Source organism: Arvicanthis niloticus, chromosome 1, assembly GCF_011762505.2.
Source record: "Arvicanthis niloticus isolate mArvNil1 chromosome 1, mArvNil1.pat.X, whole genome shotgun sequence".
Classification (NCBI taxonomy): Eukaryota; Metazoa; Chordata; class Mammalia; order Rodentia; family Muridae; genus Arvicanthis; species Arvicanthis niloticus.
This window is the reverse complement of record NC_047658.1, coordinates 21,343,079-21,367,715: the sequence shown is the minus strand read 5'-3', so window position 1 is coordinate 21,367,715 and position 24,637 is coordinate 21,343,079. Positions and strand designations below refer to the sequence as shown.

Here is a 24,637-nt window from a genome sequence, read left to right as displayed (position 1 = left end):
CTGAAATTTGATTAACAACAGTAGCTGCTGTAACCTGATCAGCCAAGGCCATGCTGGCTGTCACAGCTGCAGCTGCAGAGATGGCAACAGCAGTGATAATGGCTGCAGTTATACCAAAATCTCTCTTCTGTAGAAATAAGGTCAAGGTCCCAGACGTCTGAACGGGAATAGGGATCCAAGTGGTATACTGGCTATTAGGGCCTGCTTATAGACAAGAGCAGACCAGCACCGGGACATAAAGCAAGTTACATAGGTAGAAGTATTAAAGGAGTTGTTGGATAGGATGAAAAGAAATGGAGGATACACACAAACTGGAGTGAGGCATTACAGTTAAGGGTATAGGAGAAATTCTGTTTAGCAGAAGCGGCGCCTTTTAAGAAGGCCAGGGCATAGGTTTTGGAAAAGCAGATAGGATAGCCATCTAAATTTACTATATATACTAGGAACCCAGTTTAGGAGAGTCCAAGTGAGAACTGAGAGCATCTGCAGATGAATCCTTCGGGGGGGTCATTTTCAGGAACTGCGAGTCACCGCGTCAGTCACTCTGGCATCCAAAATGGGTTGTCTTCTTCCTGTGGAAAAACACAAACTGCTCCCCTGGATCTTATTAAAATAGGATCTGGGCCTTTCCATTGACCAGTCAAAACATCTTTCCATTTTATCATTTCTTTTGGCCTAGTTGGTTCCAGGCAATGGCGATCAGCCGCTGTATTGCCCTGACTGTCCAAGCTCAAAAAGTTGAGTGTAAAAAGTGCAAGAGAAACAGTAACCCATGGCACCGTGGGCAGAGCTTCCTCAACTTCTCCTTTTTGTTTTATCAAATAAGTTTTAAGGGTACGATGAGCATGCTCAATGATGCCCTGTCCCTGAGGGTTGTGAGGAAGACCCGTCAGGTGTGTCACCTCCATTTGGCGACAAAATTGTTGAAATTTTTGAGAAGTATAGGCTGGTCCATTGTTTGTTTTAAGTATTTTAGGCTTTCCCCAGGCACTCCAAGCCTTGAGACAATGTTGAATAACATGGGCCACCTTTTCTCCGGTCAATGGAGAGGCGAACATAACTCCAGAACAGGTATCAATGGAGACTTGCAAATATTGTAATTTGCCAAAGGATGGGATGTGAGTAACATCCATTTGCCAGATCTGTAATGGCCTAATTCCCCGAGGGATAATTCCGGTATGGAGAACAGGTAGGAATTGACAGCAGTTTTGGCATTGAGTCACGATATCTCTAGCCTCCTTTCTAGTAATGTTAAATCAACCTTGTAGCGTCTCAGCTATCACATGCAACCTTTTATGAAAGGCTTTAGCCAAATCTAATTTTGGAGAAAGGGCAATTGCAATCAACTTTGTGGCTCGATTTGCCAGGTCATTTCCACGGGACATAGGTCCTGGTAAGCCTGAGTGAGCCCTAATATGAGTTATAAAGACAGGGAATCTTCGCTTAGCCAGGGTAAGCTGAATCTTTTGAAAAACTTCTACAAGTCTGCTAGATGTCTTAATTAACCCAGCAACTTCTAATGCTTTCACTGCATTAACCACATAGAAGGAATCTGAAACAATATTTAAGGGACCTGGAAAGATTTCCAGAACCTCTGACACCACTAAGCATTCCACAATTTGAGGTGCAGTTTCATGGTATTGTTTGGATGTAACCTTATCATTAACCACATAGGCACACACTCCTGTTTTTGACCCGTCCGTATAAACTACCATTCCATCTGGGAGTGGCTCCTGAGACACAATATGTGGAAATATGATAGCTTGAGTTAAGGCAAATTGTAAGATGGGATGTTTAGGATAATGATTATCTATTTGACCATTGAAGGAAGTAACCAGCACTGCCCAAACGTCAGAGGTCGCCGTTAATATTTGGACTTGATGGGCAGTATAAGGCACTATCAAAACCTTAGGCTCCCTTCCAAAATGGGTAATGGCTGCTTTTAGTCAATGAAGGGCAAGCTGAGCGACTGAATCTGGATACCTTTCAATAATCTTTGCGGGAGAAGCATTGGGATGAATCCATAACAAAGGCCCCTCTTGCCATAATACAGCGGTGGGTAAGCATCTAGTTTTGAAAACACATAAATCAAAGGTTTTGGTTTCATCTATGCGTTTCAACTGGGCATCTTGTAAAGCATTTTCTACTGCTTGTACAGCACAGCTCGCAGCCGGTGTTAAGGCCCTTGGTGAGGAAATATGAGCATCCCCTTCCAAAATATCAAATAAAGGTTTCAGCTCAGCCGAGGGAATTTTTAAAAATGGTCTTAACCAATTTATATCACCTAATAATTTCTGAAAATCATTCAAAGTATGTAAATGGTCTCTACGAATCTCTAATTTCTGAGGAATTATCTTTTCTGGATAGATAACCATCCCTAAAAAGGAGCCAATTTCTGAAAATTGAACTTTCTCAGTAGCAACATGCAGACCCCACTGTTCCAAGGTGTTTAATAATAAGGGGTATGAGGTCTGTAAAGTAATTAAATCCTTATGACACATAATAATGTCATCTGTGTAATGGGCCAGCAGCAGAGAGGGGAATTGTTTCTTAATTGGCTCAAGGGCCATTTGTACATACAGCTGACATATAGTGGGGCTGTTGGCCATGCCCTGAGGCAGAAGTTTCCACTGATATCTTTTATCAGGTTCAAAATGATTAATAGTAGGTAGTGTAAATGCAAATCTTGGTCTATCTTGTGAACACAAAGGAATTGAGAAAAAACAATGTTTAATATCTATAATTATGATTTTCCACTGCTTAGGCAAGGCAGAGAGTAAAGGCAAGCCTCGTTGCACAGAGCCAAATAGTTGCATCTGTGCATTGACAGCTCTTAAATCATGTAAAAGTCTCCACTTTCCTGATTTCTTTTTAATGACAAATATGGGTGTATTCCAGGGAGAGGTAGAAGGTTCTAAATGACCGAGCTGCACTTGTTCTTTAATTAGTCTTGTAGCAACTTCCAATTTTTCAGAGGATAGGGACCACTGAGGAACCCACACGGCCTCCTCTGTGAGCCAGGGTATGGGCATAGAACCCTCAGTGGCAACTAGGGAAAACCCAGGCCTTGTCTTCCTGTGTTTGATTCTTGTGAGACAGGATCTAACCTTCCTTGTTTGTTCCTGCCAAGACCCTTCCCTTCTTTAAATCCCATGCTCTTCATAATGTTTATAGCTTGTGGGGAGTATTCACTAGTCAGAACTAGCCCTAGGTCTTGTAAGATGTCTCTTCCCCAGAGATTGACAGGGAGAGGAAGCACATAAGGTATAAAACTTCCTGTTTGACCCTCTGGTGCCTGCCAAGTCAACGAGCGAGAACTGACTGCGGGACTGGCCTCATATCCCAATCCTTGTAGGGAGTGGGACGATTGTTTTACAGGCCATGCCTTAGGCCACCAATTAGAAGAAATAATACTTTTATCCGCTCCCGAGTCCAGAATTCCAGTAAAGTTCTTCCCCTCTATTGCTAACTGTAAGGTGGGTCTAGTTTTAAGGTCAACCACCAGATGAGCGAAGTCAGTTCCTGAGGAACCAAGCCTGTGAGCACCTCTAAGCTTCTCGGTGGATGGAAAACAATCATGTAAGCTTGGAAGGACAACCAGAATTGAGCAATCCTGTCCCCAGGGGAGATGGAGAATACGCCTGTGGGCTAGAACAGAGAACTTGAAGTTCTCCAGTATAATCCTGATCTATTACACTGGGGTGTACCACAAGTCCTTTTAAAGTAAGAGAGGAGAGGCCTAAAATAAGGCTGACACTTCCCCCTGGCAGGGGGCCTCTATAATCAACCGGGATCGGCTGCACCCCCATGTGTGGCATTAGTAGGACTCAGGAGGTGGAACGGAGGTCCACTCCTGCGGAACCCCTTGTGGCTCTGCAGTGAAAAGAGTCCCCTGAGTGTTCAGCAGTGTCCCATATCTTTTGGTGCCCTGGGATCTTGGGCCCATATATCCGTTTTTTGAAAAATTTCCTTCCTTAATGGCTGAGGGATTTGGAGGGAGGATCTGACCTCTTATATCTCTAACAGAGCGGCAATCCCGAGCCAGATGATAGCCCCTTCCACACCTAGTGCACAGCTTTGATGGTATATGATTATTTGGGCACTCTTTCTTCATATGTCCCACCTTCCCACAGGCAAAGCATCGGGCCATATGTTTTGAAGGGAATTTCCCACAATTCTGACCCTTAAGGAGGACTGCAGCCATTTCTAAGTTAGCTGCTGCAAGTCCGGCATTAGTAAGGGGACCTCCCAAGCCGCAGCAGACTCTTAACCAGTCTTGTAGCCCTTTGGCTCTCCGAGGAGCAACGGCTGCATGGCATTCAACTGTGGCATTTTCAAAGATCATCTGTTCAATTAATGGCATTGCTTGCTCTGGCTCACCAAAAATCCTACCCGCTGCCTCGGTCATTTGGGCCACAAAATCAGAAAAAGACTCATTAGATGTCTGAACTACCTTGGACAAATAAAGGATACTGCCTTCCTTCCTAGGGAGAGACTTCCATGCCTTTATTGCAGCTGATGCTATCTGTGCATAGACCTGCCAAGGGTGAGCGGTCTGGTCGTTCGCGTGTACGCCAACTCCAGCCAGCATGTCAAAAGTCCATAATTGCTGTCCCTCAGTGTTTGCATTAATCCTGGCTTGTGCTTGCAGTGCCTCGTGCCACAAGGCCTGCCACTCTAGGTATTGGCCCATATTGTTAAGTATCGCCTTCACTGTGTCCTGCCAATCTCCTGGCATCATAGCAGCTGCACTTAACCTCTCCACTTGGGATACGGTAAAATTAGCTCCAATTCCATATGCGTGTACTGCCTCAGCTAACTCTTTGACCTGCCTATACTCTACTAGGGCATGAACACGTGCTCCTTCTGCCACTTCAAAGACAGGAAATGCAAGCTGTAGCTGTCTCTGATCTCCTGGGCTGAGAAATGAATTAGAGGCACTGCCCAGGGCATAGGCCGGAGGCAAGGGCGGGGCCGAGGGGTTCAAGGTCTTTCTTAGTCTTATCCCAGAACGGTTATTTTTTGCATAGGCGGCTGCTTCCTCCTCTAGGCTTCCTTGTTCGGAGCAGCTAAGGTCTATGGAGGCAGGCTCCTTAATGGGGTATAGGGGGGTCCCCCCGACCTCCACTCTCTCTTCACCAGCCGGTGAAGGATCCTTAACCTTAACAGGCCCTGCAGTGGCCCCTGTTCCTTTTGAGTACTCTTTTCTTTGACCAGGCTCCTTGGCCTGTCTCTGCTGCCCAGGCTTTTTTGCCTGCTTCTCCTTACCAGGCTCCTTGGCCTGATGCCAGCTAACATGCTCTGTTTCTGATGCCCTGGAGTGGACCTCTCCTGAAACCTCTTGACTTGCCCTAATAGTTGTGCTGCGAGCTGGATCCCCACAACACAAATAAGCTAAAAGCAAAAGCAACGCAAACAAGAGGCCAACTAGTGCAGCGGCAGTGGCAATGGGTGAGAATCCGCTCACAACGAAGGCTTCCACCCCAAACATATCTCTCAGAGATGTACCTCGATCCTGTAGTCTTTTAACTCGCCCCGAATCTCGGGGGGGGGGGGGGTCTCCTGCGGCGCCTTGAAGATCCCGGGTTTCGGCACCAGATATTCTGGGCCCCTTGGAGTCCCCTTCGCTCGCGAAAGAGACATGTGAGGCAGTGTTCGGGTGCTTACTACAACGAGGCTTTATTCTTGTATCAGCAGAAGCGGAAAGACCCCAAGGCCGGGAAAGGCACTGCTATATGTACCCTAGAGTGGCGTGTTCACTTCTGATTGGCTGTTCACTCATCACCCCTTGTTACACCTCGGGATTGGCAGTGGCTTGACACGCTTTCGCCTCTTGCACCTGCGCAGTTAGTTGTTTACTTGTGAGAGCACAGGATGCCAGCGCCATCTTGTAATGGTGGATGTTATCACCGCTAACCGCGGCTCCCTACAACTCACCATCCCTGACCTCAAGATGTTCTGCAGAGCAATAGTGATAAAAACTTCATGGTACTGGTACAGAGACAGGCAGGAAGATCAATGTAATAGAATTGAAGACCCAGAAATGAACCCACACACTATGGTCAACTGATCTTTCACAAAGGAGCTAATTCTATCCAGTGGAAAAAGGACAGAATTTTCAACAAATGTGCTGGTTCAACTGGAGAACAACATGTAGAAAAATGAAAATTGATCCATTCTTATCTCCTTGTACAATCGTATAAAGGACCTTCACATAAAACCAGAATCACTGAGACTAATAGAAGAGTAGGTGGGGAAGAACCTTGAATACTTGGGCACAGGGTAAAAGTTCCTGAACAGAACATCAATGGCTTATGCTCTAAGTTCAAGAATTGACAAATGAGACCTCATAAAATTGCAAAGTTTCCGCAAGGCAAAGGACACTGTCATCAGGACAAAACAGCAACCAACAAATTGGGAAAAGATCTTTACCAATCCCACATCAGATAGAGGGCTAATATCCAATATATACAAAGAACTCGAGAAATAAGACTCCAGACACCCAAAATAATCCTATGAAAAATGGGATATAGAGCTAAATAAAGAATTCTCAACAGTGGAAACTCGAATGGCCAAGAAGCACCTAAAGAAATGTTCAACATCTTTAGTCATCAGGGAAATGCAAATCAAAACAACCCTGAGATTCCACCTCTCACCAATCAGAATGGTCAAGATCTAAAACTCAGGTGATAGTAGATGCTGGTGAGGATGAGAAGGAGGAACACTCCTCCATTGCTGGTGGGAATGCAAGCTGGTACAACCACTCTGGAAATCAGTCTGGCAGTTCCTCCAAAAACTGGACATAGCATTACCTGAGGACCCAGCTATACCACTCCTGGGCATATACCCAGAAGATGCTCCAACATACAACAAGGACATATGCTCCACTATGTTCATAGCAGCCTTATTTATAATACCCAGATCCTGGAAAGAACACACATGTCCTTCAACAGAGGAATGGATAAAGAAAATGTGGTACATTTACACAATGGAGTATTACTCAGCTATTAAAAACAATGATTTGAGAAATTCTTAGGTGTGACGCGCCGAGCTCCCAACCAGCGGGAAGAAAGACACGCACAACAGTTCCTTCCAACAGCAATTTACTCAGGCCTTGAAAGAAATGGGTGAGCCCCGGGGCGATCTGATGGCTTCTTCCTCCTCCTAGGGTGAGCCTTATATCCCTGAAATGACGTCCCAGCACACCACATCACGCCACTGCAAGCCATAGGCTCGGGCCTAGCAACGTCAGGTCAGGCGATTGCTAAGTCCTCCCATCTCTCCGCCCAGCCAGGAGTTGTACTGCTCTGGCGCATCTGACAGGCGCCATCTCTAGGGTGCGCGGTGTCGGTGTGGCTCTCCACACTTAGGTAAATGGATGGAACTAGAAAATATCATTCTGAGTGATGTAACCCAATCACAAAAGAACACACAGGGTATTCACTCACTGATAATTAGATATTTGCCCAGAAGCTCTCAATACCCAAGATTCAACTCACAGACCACATGACTCTCACGAAGAAGGAAGACCAAAGTGTGGGTGCTTTGGTCCTACTTTGAATAAGTAACAAAATACTCATGGGAGCAATTATGGAGATAAAGTGTGGGACAGAAACTGAAGGAGGGGCCATCTGGAGCCTCTTCCACCTGGGTATCCATCCCGTGTGCAGTCACCAAAGATAGACACTGATGTGGATATCAGGAAGTTCGTGCTGACAGGAGCCTGATATAGCTGTCTCCTTAGAGGTCTGCCAGAGTCTGACATATTCAGTGGTGGATGCTCACAGCTAACCATTAAACTGATCATGTGGTTCCCAATGGAGGAGTTAGAGAGAAGACTGAAGGAGCTGAAAGGGTTTGCGGCCCCATGGGGAGAGCAACAATAGCAACCAACCATATCTCCCAGGATCTAAACCACCAGCCTGGGAGCCATAGAGAGGGACCCATGGCTCCAGCTGTATATGTAGCAGAGGATGGCCTTGTCGGGCATAGGTGGGAGAAGAGATCCTTGGTCCCATGAAGGCTGGACACCAAGTGTAGTGGAATTCGAGGGTGGGGAGGTGAGAGTTGGGGGGTGGATTCGGGCACATACACATAGAAGCAGGGGAAGGGATGCTAGGATAGGGGATTCCTGGGCAGGGGTGGGAAATGGGGTAAGGTGATAACATCTGAAAGATAAAATATCCAATAAAAAAGAAGAAAATCAGAGAGACCGGGAATCACATCAAAGACAAGTGAGGAAAGGGGAAAGACTTGATCTTGGGGTGCTAAGGAAGGCATTGTGAGACCACCAGCAGTAGCTCTGCACCCAACCTCACAAAACCTAGATGAAGCGGGGCTACCAGGAGCTCTAACCTGGGCAGTATCTCAGGTAAGGAATCAGCAACACTCACCCCAAACAGGGAGTAATGGGGCACACAGGGACCCAGGAATTCACTCCTGGCCAGGAGCACTGATACCTTCCAGTCTGGGCCTGAGGGCTCAGTGGATCCCAGGAGATAGCTCTGCACCCAATCTCACAGAACCCAGAGGAAGCGGGCTCTCAAGAGCTCTAAGCCGGGCAGTATCTTAGTTAAGGAGGCAGCAACACTCACACCAAATAGAAAGTAACTGGGACCCACTGGGACCCAGGAATTCCTTCCTGTCTGGGCCCAAGCATAGAGGAGATCCCAGGAGGCAGCTCTTTACCCAACCTCACAAAACCCAGAGGTGGCAGGACTCTCAGGAGTTCTAACCTGGGCAGTATCTCAGGTCAGGAGACAGCAATACTCTACCCAAACAGGGAGTAGCCAAGACCCACAGGGACCCAGAAATTCACTCCTGGCCCAGAGCACTGGTCCCTTCCTGTTTCCGCCTGAAAACTGAGCAGAGCTTGGACCTCAGCTCTAACCCCAGCAGTAACACTCATCCCAAACAGTTCTGACACAACCAAGATAATAGGAAAGACAAGGCTCCAGTCAGAGACAGCTCAGGTAGCACCAAGGAGATCCAGATGGGGAAAGGCAAGCACAAGAATACAAGCACCAGCAACCCAGTGTAGTCGGCTTCATCAGAACCTAGTTCTCCCACATTAGAAAGTCCTGAATTACCCATATCACCAGGAAAGCAAGAGTCAGATCTAAAATCACTTCTAATGATAGAGAACTTTAAGAAGGACATAAATAACACCCTCAAAGAAATTGAGGAGAACACAGATAAACAGGTGAAAGCCCTTAAAGAGGAAACACAAAATCCCTTAAAGAATTACAAGAGAACACAACTAAACAGGTGAAGGAATTGAACAAAAACATCCAGGACATAAAAATGGAAGTAGAGACAACTAAGAAATTACAAAGGGAGACTACCAGGGATATAGAAAACCTGGGAAAGAAATCAGGAGTCATAGATGCAAGCATCACCAACAGAATACAAGAGATAGAAGAGAGAATCTCAGGTGCAGAAGATACCATAGAAAATATTAACACAACTGTCAAAGAAAACACAAAATGCAAAAAGTTCTTAACACAAAACATCCAGGAAATTCAGGACACAATGAGAAGACAGAACTTAAGGATAATGGGTATAGAAGAAAGAGAGGATTCCCATCTTAAAGGGCCAATAAATATCTTCAACAAAATTATAGAAGAAAACTTCCCTAACCTAAAGAATGAGATGCCCATAATCATCCAAGAAGCATATAGAATGCCAAATAGACTAGACCAGAAAAGAAATACCTCCCGTCACATAATAATCAAAATACCAAGTGCACAAAACAAAGAAAGAATTTTAAAAGCAGTAAGGGAAAAAGGCCAAGTAACATATAAAGGCAGACCTATCAGAATTACACCAGACTTCTCACCAGAGACTACAAAAGCTAGAAGATCCTGGACGGATGTCATACAGACCCTAAGAGAACATAAATGCCAGCCCAGGATATTATACCCAGCAAAACTCTCAAGTACCATAGATGGAGAAACCAAGATATTCCATGACAAAACCAAATTTACACAATATCTTTCCACAAACCCAGCACTACAAAGAATAATAGCAGGAAAGCACCAATATAAGGAGGGCAATTATACCCCAGAAAGAACACGAAAGTAAGCCTCTTCCAACAAACTCAAAAGACGATAAACACACAATGTCTCCGCTGTTAACAAAAATAACAGGAAGCAATAATCTCCTCTCCTTAATATCTCTTAACATTAATGGACTCAATTCCCCAATAAAAAGATATAGGCTAATGGGCTGGATACACAAACAGGAAGACAAGGGAAAGCCCACACTCACATGGAAATTGAACAATACTCTACTCAATGATAATGTGGTCAGGGAAGAAATAAGGAAAGAAATTAAAAACTTTTTAGAATTTAATGAAAATGAAGATACATCATACCAAGACCTATGGGACACAATGAAAGTGGTGCTAAGAGGAAAACTCATAGCTCTAAGTGCTTACAAAAAGAAACTGGGGAGGGTATACACTAGCAGTTTGACAATACACCTGAAAGCTCTAGAACAAAATGAAGCAAATACACCCAAGAGGAGTAGACAGGAGGAAATAATTAAAGTCAGGACTGAAGTCAACTAAATAGTAACAAAAAAAACTATATAAAGAATCAATAAAACTAGGAGTTGATTCTTTGAGAAAATCAACAAAATAGATAAACCCTTAGCCAGACTAATCAGAGGGCAGAGAGACAGTATTCAAATTAATAAAATCAGAACTGAAACGGGGGGGGGGCATACTAACAGAAACTGAGGAAATCCAAAAAAATCATCAGATCCTACTACAAAAGCCTATACTCAACAAAATTGGAAAATCTGGATGAAATGGACAATTTTCTAGACAAATACCAGTTACTAATGTTAAATTAGGAGCAGATAAACCATCTAAACAGTCCCATAACCCTGAAAGAAATAGAAGCAGTCATTAAAAATCTAGTCACCAAAAAGTCTGGGACCAGATGGTTTCAGTGCAGAATTCTATCAGACCTTCAAGGAAGATCTAATACCAATTCTTTTCAAACTGTTCCACAAAGTATAAATAGAAGGAACACTGCCCAATTCATTCTATGAAGACACAATCATGCTCATACCTAAACCACACAAAGACTCAACAAAGAAAGAGAACTTCAGACCAATTTCCCTAATGAATATCGATGCAAAAATACTCAATAAAATTCTCAAAAACCGAATCTAAGAACACATCAAAACAATCATCCATCATAATCCAGTAGGCTTTATCCCAGGAATGCAGGGTTGGTTCAATATACAGAAGTCCATCAATGTAATTCACTATATAAACAAATTCTCAATTGAGGAATCTCAAATGGTTGAGAAGCACCAAAAGAAGTGTTCAACATTCCTAGTCATCAGAGAAATGCAAATGAAAACAACATTGAGATTCCACCTTACACCAGTCAGAATGGCTAATATCGAAAACACAGGTGACAGCAGATGCTGGCAAGGATGTGGACAAAGAGGAACACTCCTACATTGTTGGTGGGAAATCAGTCTGGTGGTACCTTAGAAAATTGAACATAGTATTATCTGAGGACCCAGCTATACCACTCCTTGGCATATACCCAAAAGATGTTTCAAAATACAACAGGGACACATGCTCCACTATGTATATAGCAGCCTTATTTATAATAGCCAGAAGCTGGAAAGAACCCTGATGTCCTTCAATAGAGGAATGGATACAGAAAATATGGTATATTTACACAATGGAGTACTACTCAGCTATTAAAAACAATGAGTTCATGAAATTCTTAGGCAAATGGATGGAGCTTGAGAATATCATCCTGAGTGAGGTAACTCAATCATAAAAGAACATACATGGCATACAATCACTGATAAGTGGATAGTAGCCCAAAAGCTCACAATACCTAAGACACAATGCATAGACCACATAAAACTCAAGAGGAGGAAGGAAGACAAAAGTGGTGGGTGCTTTTTCTTGTTGTTTTGGTTTTTTTTTTTTGTTTTTTGTTTTTAGAAGGAGTAGCAAAATACTCAACCAGAGCTCCTAGGGTCTAAACCTCCAGCCTGAGAACAGAAAGGGAGGGACTCATGGCTCCACTTGTATAAGTAACTGAGGGTGGCCTCATTAGGCAACAGTGGAAGTGGAGGGCCATGTTCCCTGAAAGATTAGATTCATAGTGTTGGGGAATTCAAGAGCAGGGAGGCGGGATTGGGAGAATGGTGGGAGTAAACCCTCATAAAAGTTGGAAGAGGGGGTATGGGATAAGGGGTTTTGGGGGAGAAAGGAAGTGGAGATAACAGTGAAATGTAAATATGTAAAATATCCAAAAAACCCCCAGATAATGGGTTTGGAAAAAAAAACATATTTTACTTATTTCAAATGATTTTCAAAGGTTTCTAGGAGATGCTTATTGGCTAAGATCTTATTTTAAGCTCTTCACAAAAGAATTTATGTCTCTGTTTAATATTCTCAAGAGAGATGCAAATCCTAATTTCTCTCAACAATTAATTGACAAAAGAGGAGTAATTTTACAAAAAGTAGAAGAAGCTCTCATTAATTTATATATTATATAGATTGATTAATTGTTGGCTGTTTTCTAATAGTTCTTTGATAAAAGAAATTATTAATAAAGAATTATATTTTTTTAAATAGTGTCTTCATGACTCTCTGAGGGTGGAAGGGGCATGCCTTGTTTACTCTTAACTTTCTAAAACTGAAAGCTCATGGCAAATCTGCTGCTGATTGCCTCTGGCATCACTGAGACCAATAAAAACTAAGCCACAACTATGTGGAAGGACCCTTTTATTCTTAAATGGAATGGCCAGGACCCAGTTCCTACATGGGACTGAGGACTGATATGTCTGTTTGATACCACAGAAGGCACAGCTAAATGGCCACCAAAAAGATTAATGAACTAAATAGATACCCCAACAAAACCAGGCCCAATTATAAATAAGATGAATAACAATTGACATCCAGGGAAGAGAAATTTCCTTGAGAATTCCCTTCTTTTTTCCTTTCCAGTTAAAAGATTAATCACTGGTGATGTCTGCTGTTAGGAGTTCTAATCCTGATGCTGGCTTCTGGACTTATACTACTCAGACCTTCGATGGGCCAATGACAAGGACATCAAATAGCTAGAGATTGCCATTACTAATCTGAAGAAATCCCTCATTTCGTTGTCTGAAGTGATCGTCGAAAATTGTGAAGGACTTTATTGGACCTGATTTACTCTTTTACAATTGAAAAGACATGTACAGCTCTAGACTGTGTACAGCCCTTAAAGAAGAGTGTTGCTTTTACATAGACAAGACAGGGGGATGGTTAAAGAGAACATGAAAAAGGCCAGAGAAGGTCTTGAGAGAAGACAGAGAGAGAAAGAGAAAGATGAGAGCTGGTACAAGAATTGGTTTTCAACCTCTCCATGATTGTCAACCCTACTTCCTTCCATCTTAGGACCATTAATTGGATTATTTTTGCTTATTTCTTTTGGTCCCTGGGCCTTAAATAGGCTGACTAACTTTGTGAAACAAAAGATAGATAATCTGATAGCAAAATCTATTCAGATACATTGTCATAAGTTAGCTATGGGAGACCATGAGACTCAAGATGAGGTTGTTACTCTATCCAGGGTGTTCCCAAATCCCATCTATACCCAACCTAAAAGAGGGGACTTTCGCCCCTAGACCAAGCAGAGAGGGGCCACCCAGAACCCCCTCTGTCTGGTGATCTGAATTCTTGCTAAGGCCGCGAGGCTAAGCACTGCAAGGGAATATAAAAAAAAAGTTAAAAATATGTTTCTGGATTCCCTGAGGGACCAGCCTGACTGCATAGGGGTTGATGTCAAAAGTATCCCCTCTCCAGGAAAAAGACATTGGGAAGGGTATGGCCCTCATGCCTCACTGAACAACGACAGGAGGACTGGAGCCATTACAAGGTCCCCTTTAATTACTGGAGGTCAGGCCTCTATCTCTGCCTTGGCAAGATTAGAATCACCATAGCCCTTCTATACTTGGAGAAGGGAGGAGATGTCAGGGGCAGCCCTGCTTATATACTGAAGGCCTAAAATCAGCCATAAGCCTAAAATCAGCAATAGGCCTGTCTTATATGCCTGCCAACACAAAGTTTTGGGTCTCTATGGAAAAAACACTGAAACAGAGGGCTATAAATTATTGTAAACAGGCAGCTTTTGTTGAAATCTACCAGCCTGAGTAGTCATAGACCTTGTAAATAGGCAGCCTTTGGCAGATAGTGCCAAATTAGATAAGGACAAGTGAATCATAGGCAGAGTCATAGTGACCTGACCCCTGAACCTTCACCCAGCTGATACCCTGTTCTGAAAGATATCTGTACTCCCCCTAAACACCTATGCTCCTGTGTCATCCCCTTTCCCACATCTTGTATTTTTGTGTTTATAACCCCCATGTTAAAAAGTAAAAATTATGATTTGATAAAAAAAAAACCACACACACACACACACACACACACACACACACACACACACTGTTCCCTGGTTCTGCTGACTTAGCTCCTGACAATCTATTTTCTTGTTCTCAGAAATACTTTGAATTATAGAATGTTATTGTAGTTTTTGATAGTATGCTGGGTAAAATAATCTTTATTGATCTCATTTTAAATATCAAAGTTTGTAGTGAGTTAAAATGTCCTTTAACATAATTATAGGTCATATTTATTTTCACATTGTAAAATGTTAGTTAATCTGTTGAAAATTTTAAAAAACTGGATTCCTTTTTGAGAATTTCATATATGAACACTGTATTTACATAATTTTCCCCTTTCTCTCCTTCCTCCTACTTTTCCCAACCCCCATACTTTTTGAATACATCTTATTATTTAATTATTGTTTATATATGTATACATGTATAAGTATATATGTTTATACAAATATTGATAAATAAAGCGTTTTGGAAAAAAAAGGAAGGCACTGTGAAGAGAAACAGAGAAGTCAGACTCTCTCCACCTTCTTGTGGACATGGATGTTGGTAGATCTCATTGCAAATCCTAAGCTTACTTTTCCAATTTTAAAAATTAGAGACACAGTGAATTTGATGTTCACAGTGAGAACTCAGCTGTGTGAAGAGAGATTTAACAGTCTTAGTTTGAGAATATTTATTTGTTTAATAATCAAGTCTATTACTTCATATATTCTTTATAACCTGAAGAAATTAATAAGGACTAGGATTATAAAGTGTATCTATGTAGGTCTTAAACACTGAGAAGGCTGTCTTAAAAGAATTTTTGCAAGTTACAACATTTGTGTAAGCATTATAAATTTCAGTGACTACACAAATACAGCCCTTCCTTGTACTTCCATTTGCCTTCTACTGAAGGAGAGTTCATCAACAGTAGGAGCAGTTCTTTACCACAGAACACTTACACAAGGAGTCCATCAAAAGGAGATTATAACCCCTAAGTAACACAGCTTCAGAATTGCTGCAGTCAGTATTTGTATGAAGATCCATTTCTTTCAACTTTTACAAAATTAATGTTTTAATTAAGCAATTAATTAAAACAAAGTGAGCAAGTTGTAAAAATGGTCCACACAGATAAGGAAAAGTATTTCCCTCAATCATCATTTTTGTCTGATGAAGCAGCTCTCAGTTGTTGCTCTGAACTATTTCCAGTTCTTCAGGGTGTTCTGGAGAGCTCTTCTCTCCACCTTTTGCCTCCTCAGGGGTGTCTTGCATGGCTCTCTGCAGAACTAGCTTAAGAGTCTTCCGCCTGAACCTACGGTGCCTAATGGAGCCAACGAGGAAGTAAATAATGGGGTTGGCACAGCTGTTAACACAGAATAGGAATAGTGTCTCTTGATAAAGATTACAGATTTGAATATTATCAATATTGCTAACCCATTTATCGATTAGCCAATAGATCCCAAAGGGAAGACCAAAGATCAGGAAGACCAGGACTGTGAGTACAATGGTCACACACAGCCTGGTCACAGGAATCCGCTGTGAGCCACAGAAGATCCTGACAAGCAGGATGAGGCTGGACACACAGAGAACAACAAATAAAGCAATTGACCATACAGTAGTGATGATATCAAGTATTTCACACCAATAATAGTCAAAACTACTAAACACTATACCACATACCACCTCTTCCAGGAGTCCCAACACCAGGGACATAGCCCAAAGCACAAAACATGTGATAGGTGACGTGTGTCTTGGACGTTTACATCTATACCAGATGGGCCATATTACAGACAGGCAGCGCTCAACGCTGATGGTGCTGAGAATGCTCAGGCTAGTAAGATAAGCAAATTTTGGCACAACATAAAAACCGAAAGGAATTTTAATGTCAATTGTGTAGAAGGTGTAAATGCCAATATAAAGCCAAAATACAAACTGAGAACACAAAAAGAGAAAGTCAGCCGCAGCCAGGTTGAGGATGTAGACAGAGAAGGCATTCTTGTGTATTCGGAAGCCCAGGAACCACAGCACTATGGCATTTGGTACCATCCCAACCGGGGAAATGATGAGGGAAAGCAAAATCATGGTCTGGAACTTGGTGACACAAACTGGATTATCAAAGTAGTAGCTTCCATTCAGCCATGTAGTGTTAGTTTCCCAGGCTGAGATGCTTAAATTCTTGTTTAGGAAATCTCCACTCATGTTCCTGAAACAAGAAAATAAAAATACATGAGCACATGATATGGACTCTCTGATTCAGGAACACACAGCTATGTGGTGATGCCTGACCTGTTTCATAAAAAGAAGAAACAGGACTCTACAAATTAAGTAATTTATTTGTATAAGTATTTCTGGAGAGTTTATTAATTTAATTTTTTGGAGCATTAATTTAAATGCACTTGGTATTTCTTTGGGCTCTCTATAATCTATGACCTTTAATGGTATGAGAGTAGTTGGCAGCCTCCATACGGAAACTCGGTGTCTCCGGCGGTGTCAGAATGAAATAGAACTCTAAACCTAACTTTCTCTTATACATAAAGGTGGTTATTTTCTGCTGCAGGAACTCAGAAGCCAGAAGCACAAGCAACAGCTGCTCTTAGTCTGGACATGGGGGAAGCCATCAAATGGGAAAATATAAAAATCATGAATGACAGTTGTGAATGGAATGCCAAGTCATACTAAGACCAGTTTGAAAAGAACCAGACCTATATGCTAGTGTGACTCATTCTCCATTTCAGATTTGAAATTTGAAAGAAAAAAGTCTTTGAGGACATTAAGCACTTTTCTGTTGTCTGTTGATATATCACAAGTTTACATATCTCTTTTGAGACACAGTGAGTAATTGAGAATCTTCACTGATTTATTATTATTATTCACAAATCCTATACTCTATATGGATATATATAACATATAAGTTACATGTGATACATATAAGACATGTAAGATAAATATCACATATATGTAATATATATATTAAATGTAAGAAATGTAATAATTATTCAAAAAATGAATTAATTAATTAATAAATCCAACAGTAGTTAACATTTAGATTAAGTGCTTTTACAAAGTACCTTAAAGCATATAAAAATGAAGAAAATATCATTGATGATGCTTCTTTGAGAAAAAGTTCTAGTGTGTTTGAAAGAATGGCTTATGCTACAATACGGCTAAAGATGGACTTTATCATTGTCCAATGGAGGAATGTCCCAAAAATGGCAGGACTGTTGACTTAGAAGTGTTTCAAACCAGAATGTAGGCATTGGTTCTGAGATTAACTAAATTTTTAAGACTCTTGAGAAATAAAAAAGCAAAATTGGAGAAAAATAAAATGAAGGAAAATGTAACAACTGCTAAATAGAGGTCATTGTGAGAGAAACAACTACAGAGCTAGAGAGCACTTAATAAAAATATCTCTCAGACATGGTAGTTTACTTGAGGAATACCTGACTCTAGAGGTTGGGTCAGGAAGATTTCACTGAGTTCAAGGATTCTAAAGTAGAATTCAGAATTTTTTTTTAATCTATAAAAATACAGGTATATTCTAACAAACATAGGGACATTCCAAGAAATACAGGGACATTCCAAATGGACATGCTAAAAAATAAACCTATATATAACAAAAAAATGTGTTGACCAGTGTCAGAAGTAAATGACACATAAAGAATGCTCATCTTTGTGTGCATTATCTTTATGACACATAAAGGCTGCATGAACATATATATGAGAGTTCACTTGCAAAGAAAAACCTATCAGCAAAACAACACAGATCTGTGTAAACATCTTTGATCTGGAAAATCAGGGAAAAAAAACCATTTTACAACAGGAAAGAATCTAGCTGCAAAAATCAAGTGTTATACCCATCCTGATAGAAACCTGATAAATCTTGGAATAAACCAGACATTAAGTTCTGGTCTTTACCAGCATGTGCATAAATATGCATGAATATTCATAAGAGCATTCATTTTACTGATGTACATAAAAATTGATATACAGATAACTTTTTTTAAATTGAAGTGTCCTATAGCTACTAAATTTGCCTTTACAAAATAGTTTATAAAAGTATTTAGCACCATAAATAGTGAGGCAGGAATTACCAAGAAGACATACCTCTGAGATCAAGCAAACATAGCTTTTTTCTCTCCTGTTTTCTCTAAGGTCAGTGACTCCTCATTAATATATATATGACATTTTTTAGATAGAAAAATAAATTATTGTGAAAACTTCATGTAAATTGCTATCACTGAAAAAATTATATTCAGAGGAAAATCCCAGAAACATCAAAAAGGAAAATAGCAGATATTCTCTATCTGTGAATCCTAGCTTCAAATCTCGAAATATTTTGTCATCTAGGATTATTTGTGGAAGCCAGGACACTAGAATGTGTGTTAAGACAGGAATTCAAGCAGGGCTGGAACCTGAAGGCAGGAGCTGATGAGAGTCCACAGAAGAGTCTGCTTACTGAGAGGTTATGCCTAAGGAGAGATAATAGAATGAAATGAAGAAAAATGAATGTACAAACAGGGATATTGGAGTAGAAAGACTCACATAGGAGAGGAGTAGAGAAATAGGTAAATAAGGAAAGATTAAGATGGTTAATCAAAATGAAAGGCATACAGAAATTTACTACCTTACAACTAAACTTGACATAATTTATTTTTGAAAAATGAGTTTTCAGGGAGCTGCTTTTTGTAGCTGGCAAAGACTGCTTTTATGACCAATGGGTTGCTAAACAAAATACCTTGACAGACATATATATGTGTGTATATCTGTATGCATGTATATGTACATGTACATATATAACATATATGTACGTGATACATACATATGTTTGTGTGTGTGTGTGACTGAGTGTCCAATGAGCACCTAAAACAATTACAGACTCTTGTTATTTCTTTTCTTTCCAAATAATAATTACACATTCAGACTCTATTACTGAAAACATTCAGACCTATTACACTGAACACCAGGAGTGTAGAAATTACATTGAAGAACCTGGTACTAGAGGTGAGGTACTCCCTGTTGGGTGCCTTTCACAGTCATAGAATGTGCTATGAAGTCTTCTATGAGACTAACAATATCTATGCCCTTAAGCAGTTAAGAATTCAGCAGTCTATGAGACCAACCTGCAGGCAGGCTGTGCAATAGAGGCAGCAGAGTTAAGGAGGTAAGTAACTGCTTTCTAGCTAGAGTTAAAGCACTTGCCTTGTCCTGAAAATTGAATAAAACCCACAAGAATTTGGATATCACAAGAACTATAGTGAAATTAAGGTCAGTTGTTAAGCTAAATTGACATAGCACTGAGCTGCTCTTTGAATATAATAGTTAGATTCCTGTATGAACACTACTCTTGGCCTTCATCAGAGAAGCTTCTGTTTTCAAGAAAATACTTCTGAGAGATTCATGGCAGTGTAAGATACTGAGGGCATTTGAGTGTTTGGTTCTAAGAAAGTAATTTATATAATCTTCTATGAGAATCAGATAACATTGCAGAAGAAAATCAGAAAGAATGTAAGATAAGAAAACATAAGAACCTTAAATTTGAAATCAAAGTAAATTTTGTGCCATTTAAGAAATTATAACTTCATCTTGATAATAATTATACAGATTTTTACCAATAGGTTATGGCCATGAAATAAATCCCAGCTAATCCTCAACAAACCACTACTTTTCCCTAGAAAGACAGCCCAATATTAACCACCTTAGTCCCCAAGCCCAGGGAATAGGGGCACTGACTCTTCATTAACTTCTTCAAGCTGATTATGGGCATTGAGATATTAGAAAAGGGGCGGGCAGAAGAGTAAATTGATAAGCTTCTGAAGCTGTGTCTTCACTGCATCCAGGTTGGTATGAGCTTCTTATTGATATAAAAGTGAGATGAATATTGATACTCTCATAGGCATTGTGCCGGTATAACAAATTTAGGAATACAAGGCTTAGACCCAGTCCTTCTTTAACTTTTTTAACTGATTTGAGATAGTTAGCCTGTGAGTTAAGGGACTATAGCAAATTCCTGGCTTGGAGTTTATCATTAGGGTGTTTTCTATTTTATTTAGAAATAGCTGAGAGGAGTTAACAGACAACAGTCCAGATTACCTTACATGGATAGCTGGTTTTCAAAACGTCAGAAGTCCACAGAATTGACATTACAAACATTTCTGTATTAATGTTCATTTTAATTAGAGACCTGTCTGCTCCTGACAGCTTCCTGTCTTGGATTCTAAGAAGAAATTGAGCATCTTTGGAGTTACTCCAGTTGTGGTGAGACAGCCACTAGGCAAGAATTGCCTCTTTCCATCTACAGACAAATCACTGTCCAGAAAAGGACACACTTGCAGAATAGTCGACTGATTATATCTTGTCTAGACAGAGTAATCACCCCTTAATAATTATGCATCACTAAGGTCTGTCAGATGATTCTGGGCCAGAAAGCTGAAGATCAGATGCTCCAACGTTTTCTAGTATAGGGAGTGTCCAGGTGTCCAGCGGTCTCTATAAATTGGCTAAGTTTTAGAAGCTATGTTTAGTGCTTCCCATAATTTCAGTTAACTCAGTCATTCTGGATTTCGGACGGGGTTGAAGATCTATAGTCTCATAGCCAATCCTGGCTATTTCTTTGAGAGAAAAGATTTGAGTGGATGGTTTTCAGCTGACATTCATTCTAAAGCCAAGAAAAAGCCAGGTTCAGGACTAAATGTTTTAGTTAGAAGAGATGACAGAGGTTTTGGTTAGTCAACAGAATTATGGACGGGGTATTAGGACTATCTTGTACCTCACTGGTACAAATTGGTATAATTATGCTCTAGTTGTATTTTGAGAGAAAAGTTTTATTTGAACAGGAAGGGTGATGTGTAGGAGGAGCTAAGGTGGGAGGAGTACTGAAAGGAAGAGAAGGAGTAAGGAGAGGAGTAGAAGAAGGAGGGGAGAAGCTAGGTGATGAGAGAGAGGAAGAGAGAGAAAGAGATGGGGGGACATGGAGGCAGATGTTCACATGTCTCCACCAGTCAAAGATAATTGATATATCTAGATTCGGTATTGGGTTATATTTCTGATTGAGTATTACCAAACTTATAAAGCCTTTGATTAACATTTTTAAAAAAATTGTATAAAAGTAAAAAGGAAAAGGGGGCATGGGATAGGGGTTTTCTAGGGAGGGGAAATGGGGAAAGGGGATGGCATCTGAAATGTAAATAAAATATCCAATAAAAAATTGAAATAACCATAAGAAGATCTTAAAAAATGATATATCCTTGCCAATATATGCTCATTCCAATCACCAACTCAGAGTGCTTGGAAATACCTACATAGGTTATGCACAAATATGTTCCCATCAATAGCCAGATACTGGTGGAGGGTGGATTCTGGGAGGACTACCTCTGGAAGCTAAATAATTAACTAACAACAGATTCAAGGAGAGGATAAACAATTTCTTTCAATCAAGTTTTCACTGGTAATCAAATCAAGTGCCAATAGATAGTTCAATTCACCCAAGTGACACACAGAATAGATTTTATAAAACAAAACTAAGTATCATGATCTCAAAAAAGGAACGCGTAGAGGAAGAGGTTGACAGAGATGGGAGGAATATTTGACAGATCTGGGCAGAGTAATAAGAGTATACTGTTTGCTTAAATCAAATGTTCAAAAAACAAAATTGATTAATATTAATGCCTGGGTTATAGCACAGGTACATTGCTATCACAGCAACAGCTCTGGTTTCAGACAGAGCTCCACCCTACATGTTCTTTAAACACCTCATGTAATTTTTCCAAAACATTAATGTTATTGATAAGTTATACTTAACTGTGTTCCTCACAGTCACTCAATTTTAGATCAGCTATTGCCTACTGAGACTGAAATGCACAAAGGAATGGAAACTCTCCCTTGCAGAAAACACAGGTTATTGAGGGACTGACATAACAGATTTTATAGACAGTGCGTGTACACATATACTTACTAAGTCAAGGAAAGGGCAGACTTACCACAATAGCAGTAGTTTGAGTAGGTGGAATGAAAGCATATTTTGGGAAAGCACACCAAGCAGACATTGCCCTAGTTTAGTCTTCCTTCAACACAGTCTACAAACCTGTAATGCTGTCATGAGGACTTTTGTGGGTCCTTCTGCAGAAATGCATGACACTTTTTGGACTTTTCACCTCAAGATGTAGATACATGGTCACAGAATATAAAACATAGATGATAGTTTGGGAAGAGGGTCTCAAAAGGCATCTTACCTTTGCTCTATTCTTCTTATGGTTGATGTTAAGCTTGTCTGTGGCAAAGAGAAGAGTCCTCTGAGTCAGTTGTCAATGTGAATACATCTTAGCACATAGACTGCTGAGAAACTGGTGCTTGAAGAAGACTATTCAAAAGAGGAAGAAAGATCTGTGGTTTCCTGTACTTGGATCTGCACTGAGTGTCACTTCTTTGAGTCATGCTCTTCATGAGGCTGATTTGAACATTTAGCCTGTCTCCTATCTCCTGTCCTTTGGTCATAACAATCCTATGGTTTTATTTTAACAGGAAGGGTGATGATATGTAAGAGGAGCTAAGGTAGGAGGAGTACTGAGAGGAAGAGAAGGAGTAAGGAGAGGAGGAGAAGGAGTAAGGAAAGGAGGAGAAGAAGGAGAGGAGGAGCTAGGTGATGAGAGAGAAAGAGGGGGTGGGGACATGGAGGCAGATGTTCACGTGTCTCCACCAGTCAAAGATAGTTGATATATCTAGGTTGGGTATTGGGTTACACTTCTGATTGAGCATTACCAAACTTATAAAGCCTTTGATTAACATTTTAAAAAAATTGTATAAAAGGAAAAAGGAAAAGGGGACATGGGATAGGGGTTTTCTAGGGAGGGCAAATGGGGAAAGGGGATGGCATCTGAAATGTAAAGAAAATATCCAATAAAAATTAAAATAAAAAAATAAGAACCCTATGGCTCCTCTTCCCTCTTAGTGCTTGGATGTTTTTAACTTCTTGCGTCTAGAAGGTGAGCAATGCCAAACAATGTGAGTCAGTGCTGTAGCTTTTTCAGAAATAACATGTTTGCAAAGCTAGACAATGATGGAACGATAAACATAAGGTTAATTAAATATGAAGAATTTGCAGAATAGTGACTTGAAATTCATCAGGTCGGCGGAGGCTCGGTTCTGAAACTAGAAGCATTCCTTTAGTTAGAAATCCACTCAGGGAAAGGATTTCAGGAATGTGTAGTCTGCAGGCCCCTGGAACATCCTCCTTACTGCTTAGATGAGCAAGAATGAGGCCATCTCAACACTCAGCAACAGGGCTGTTGTTTCTTAAAAAAAGAACTCATGTTCTGATGTGGAAAGCTGGACAAACCTGCTTCTGCAAAGGTAGTAATAAAGGAAACCAAAAAGGCAGCAGAAATGAATAAAACTTTAATCAGAAATGAATACACCAACTAGGATAGGAAGGGAAAAAAGGAAATATCAAAACCAAGAATTTTATTTAGTTGCAGTGACTGGTGAATATAATGTGGAGTGACTGGCCTTGTAGAAAACAGGAGCTAATGGAGCCATGTTTGTTTGATCTCAGAGCAATGTCTCTGGTAATTCCTGCCTCACTATTTATGGTGCTAAATACTTTTATAAACTGTTTTTGCAAAGGCAAATTTAGTAGCTATAGGACATTTCAAATTAGAAATGTTCTCTGTATGTCAATATTCATGTACATTGGTAAAATGGATGCTCCTATAAATATTCATGCATATGTGTGCACATGCTGGTTAAGACCAGAGTTCAATGTCTGGGTTATTTCTCTAAGACTTTTCACTTTATTTCTTGAATCAGGAGTCTCCACTTGAAATGATAACTTACCTGTTGAGCTATTTTCTTTAACTCTTTTCCCAGGGTCTCCCATGAGCTGAGAAAATAGGCAGACTACCAATCTGCATTGGATGGGAGTTTAAACTCACACTCTCATAATTGCACAGAAAGTGTTTTCCTCTCTGAACCATCTTCCAAATCTAGTTAGGAACATTCAAACCACATCTTGAGTTCTTTTTAAAAGAAACAACAGCCCTGTTGCTGAGTGTTGAGATGGTCTCACTTCACCATATTCTTAATAAACATGATTTTTAAAAGGATGGGATTATTTACTGGATTGGCAAGTTTATTTGAATCAGGTTGTTTGTTTGTTTGTTTAGTTGTTTGGCTGGTTGACTGATTGTCTGATTAATTGTGTGGTTAGGTGCTTGTTTGCCTGTATGTTTATTTGGCTGGT

At 40.5% G+C, this 24,637-nt stretch overlaps 1 protein-coding gene across 1 annotated transcript; it reads right to left on the bottom strand.

Moving 5' to 3' along the window:
- Positions 1 to 15,511: 15,511 nt before the first annotated feature.
- On the bottom strand, positions 15,512 to 23,025 carry LOC117695006 (mas-related G-protein coupled receptor member B2-like). The gene is made up of 2 exons (XM_034485956.2): positions 22,632 to 23,025; positions 15,512 to 16,606 (listed from the first exon to the last, which is right to left on the bottom strand). The coding sequence occupies exon 2, from the start codon at positions 16,600 to 16,602 to the stop codon at positions 15,586 to 15,588; it is 1,017 nt and encodes a 338-aa protein (XP_034341847.1). The 5' UTR covers positions 16,603 to 16,606; positions 22,632 to 23,025; the 3' UTR covers positions 15,512 to 15,585.
- Between the last annotated feature and the right edge of the window lie 1,612 nt (positions 23,026 to 24,637).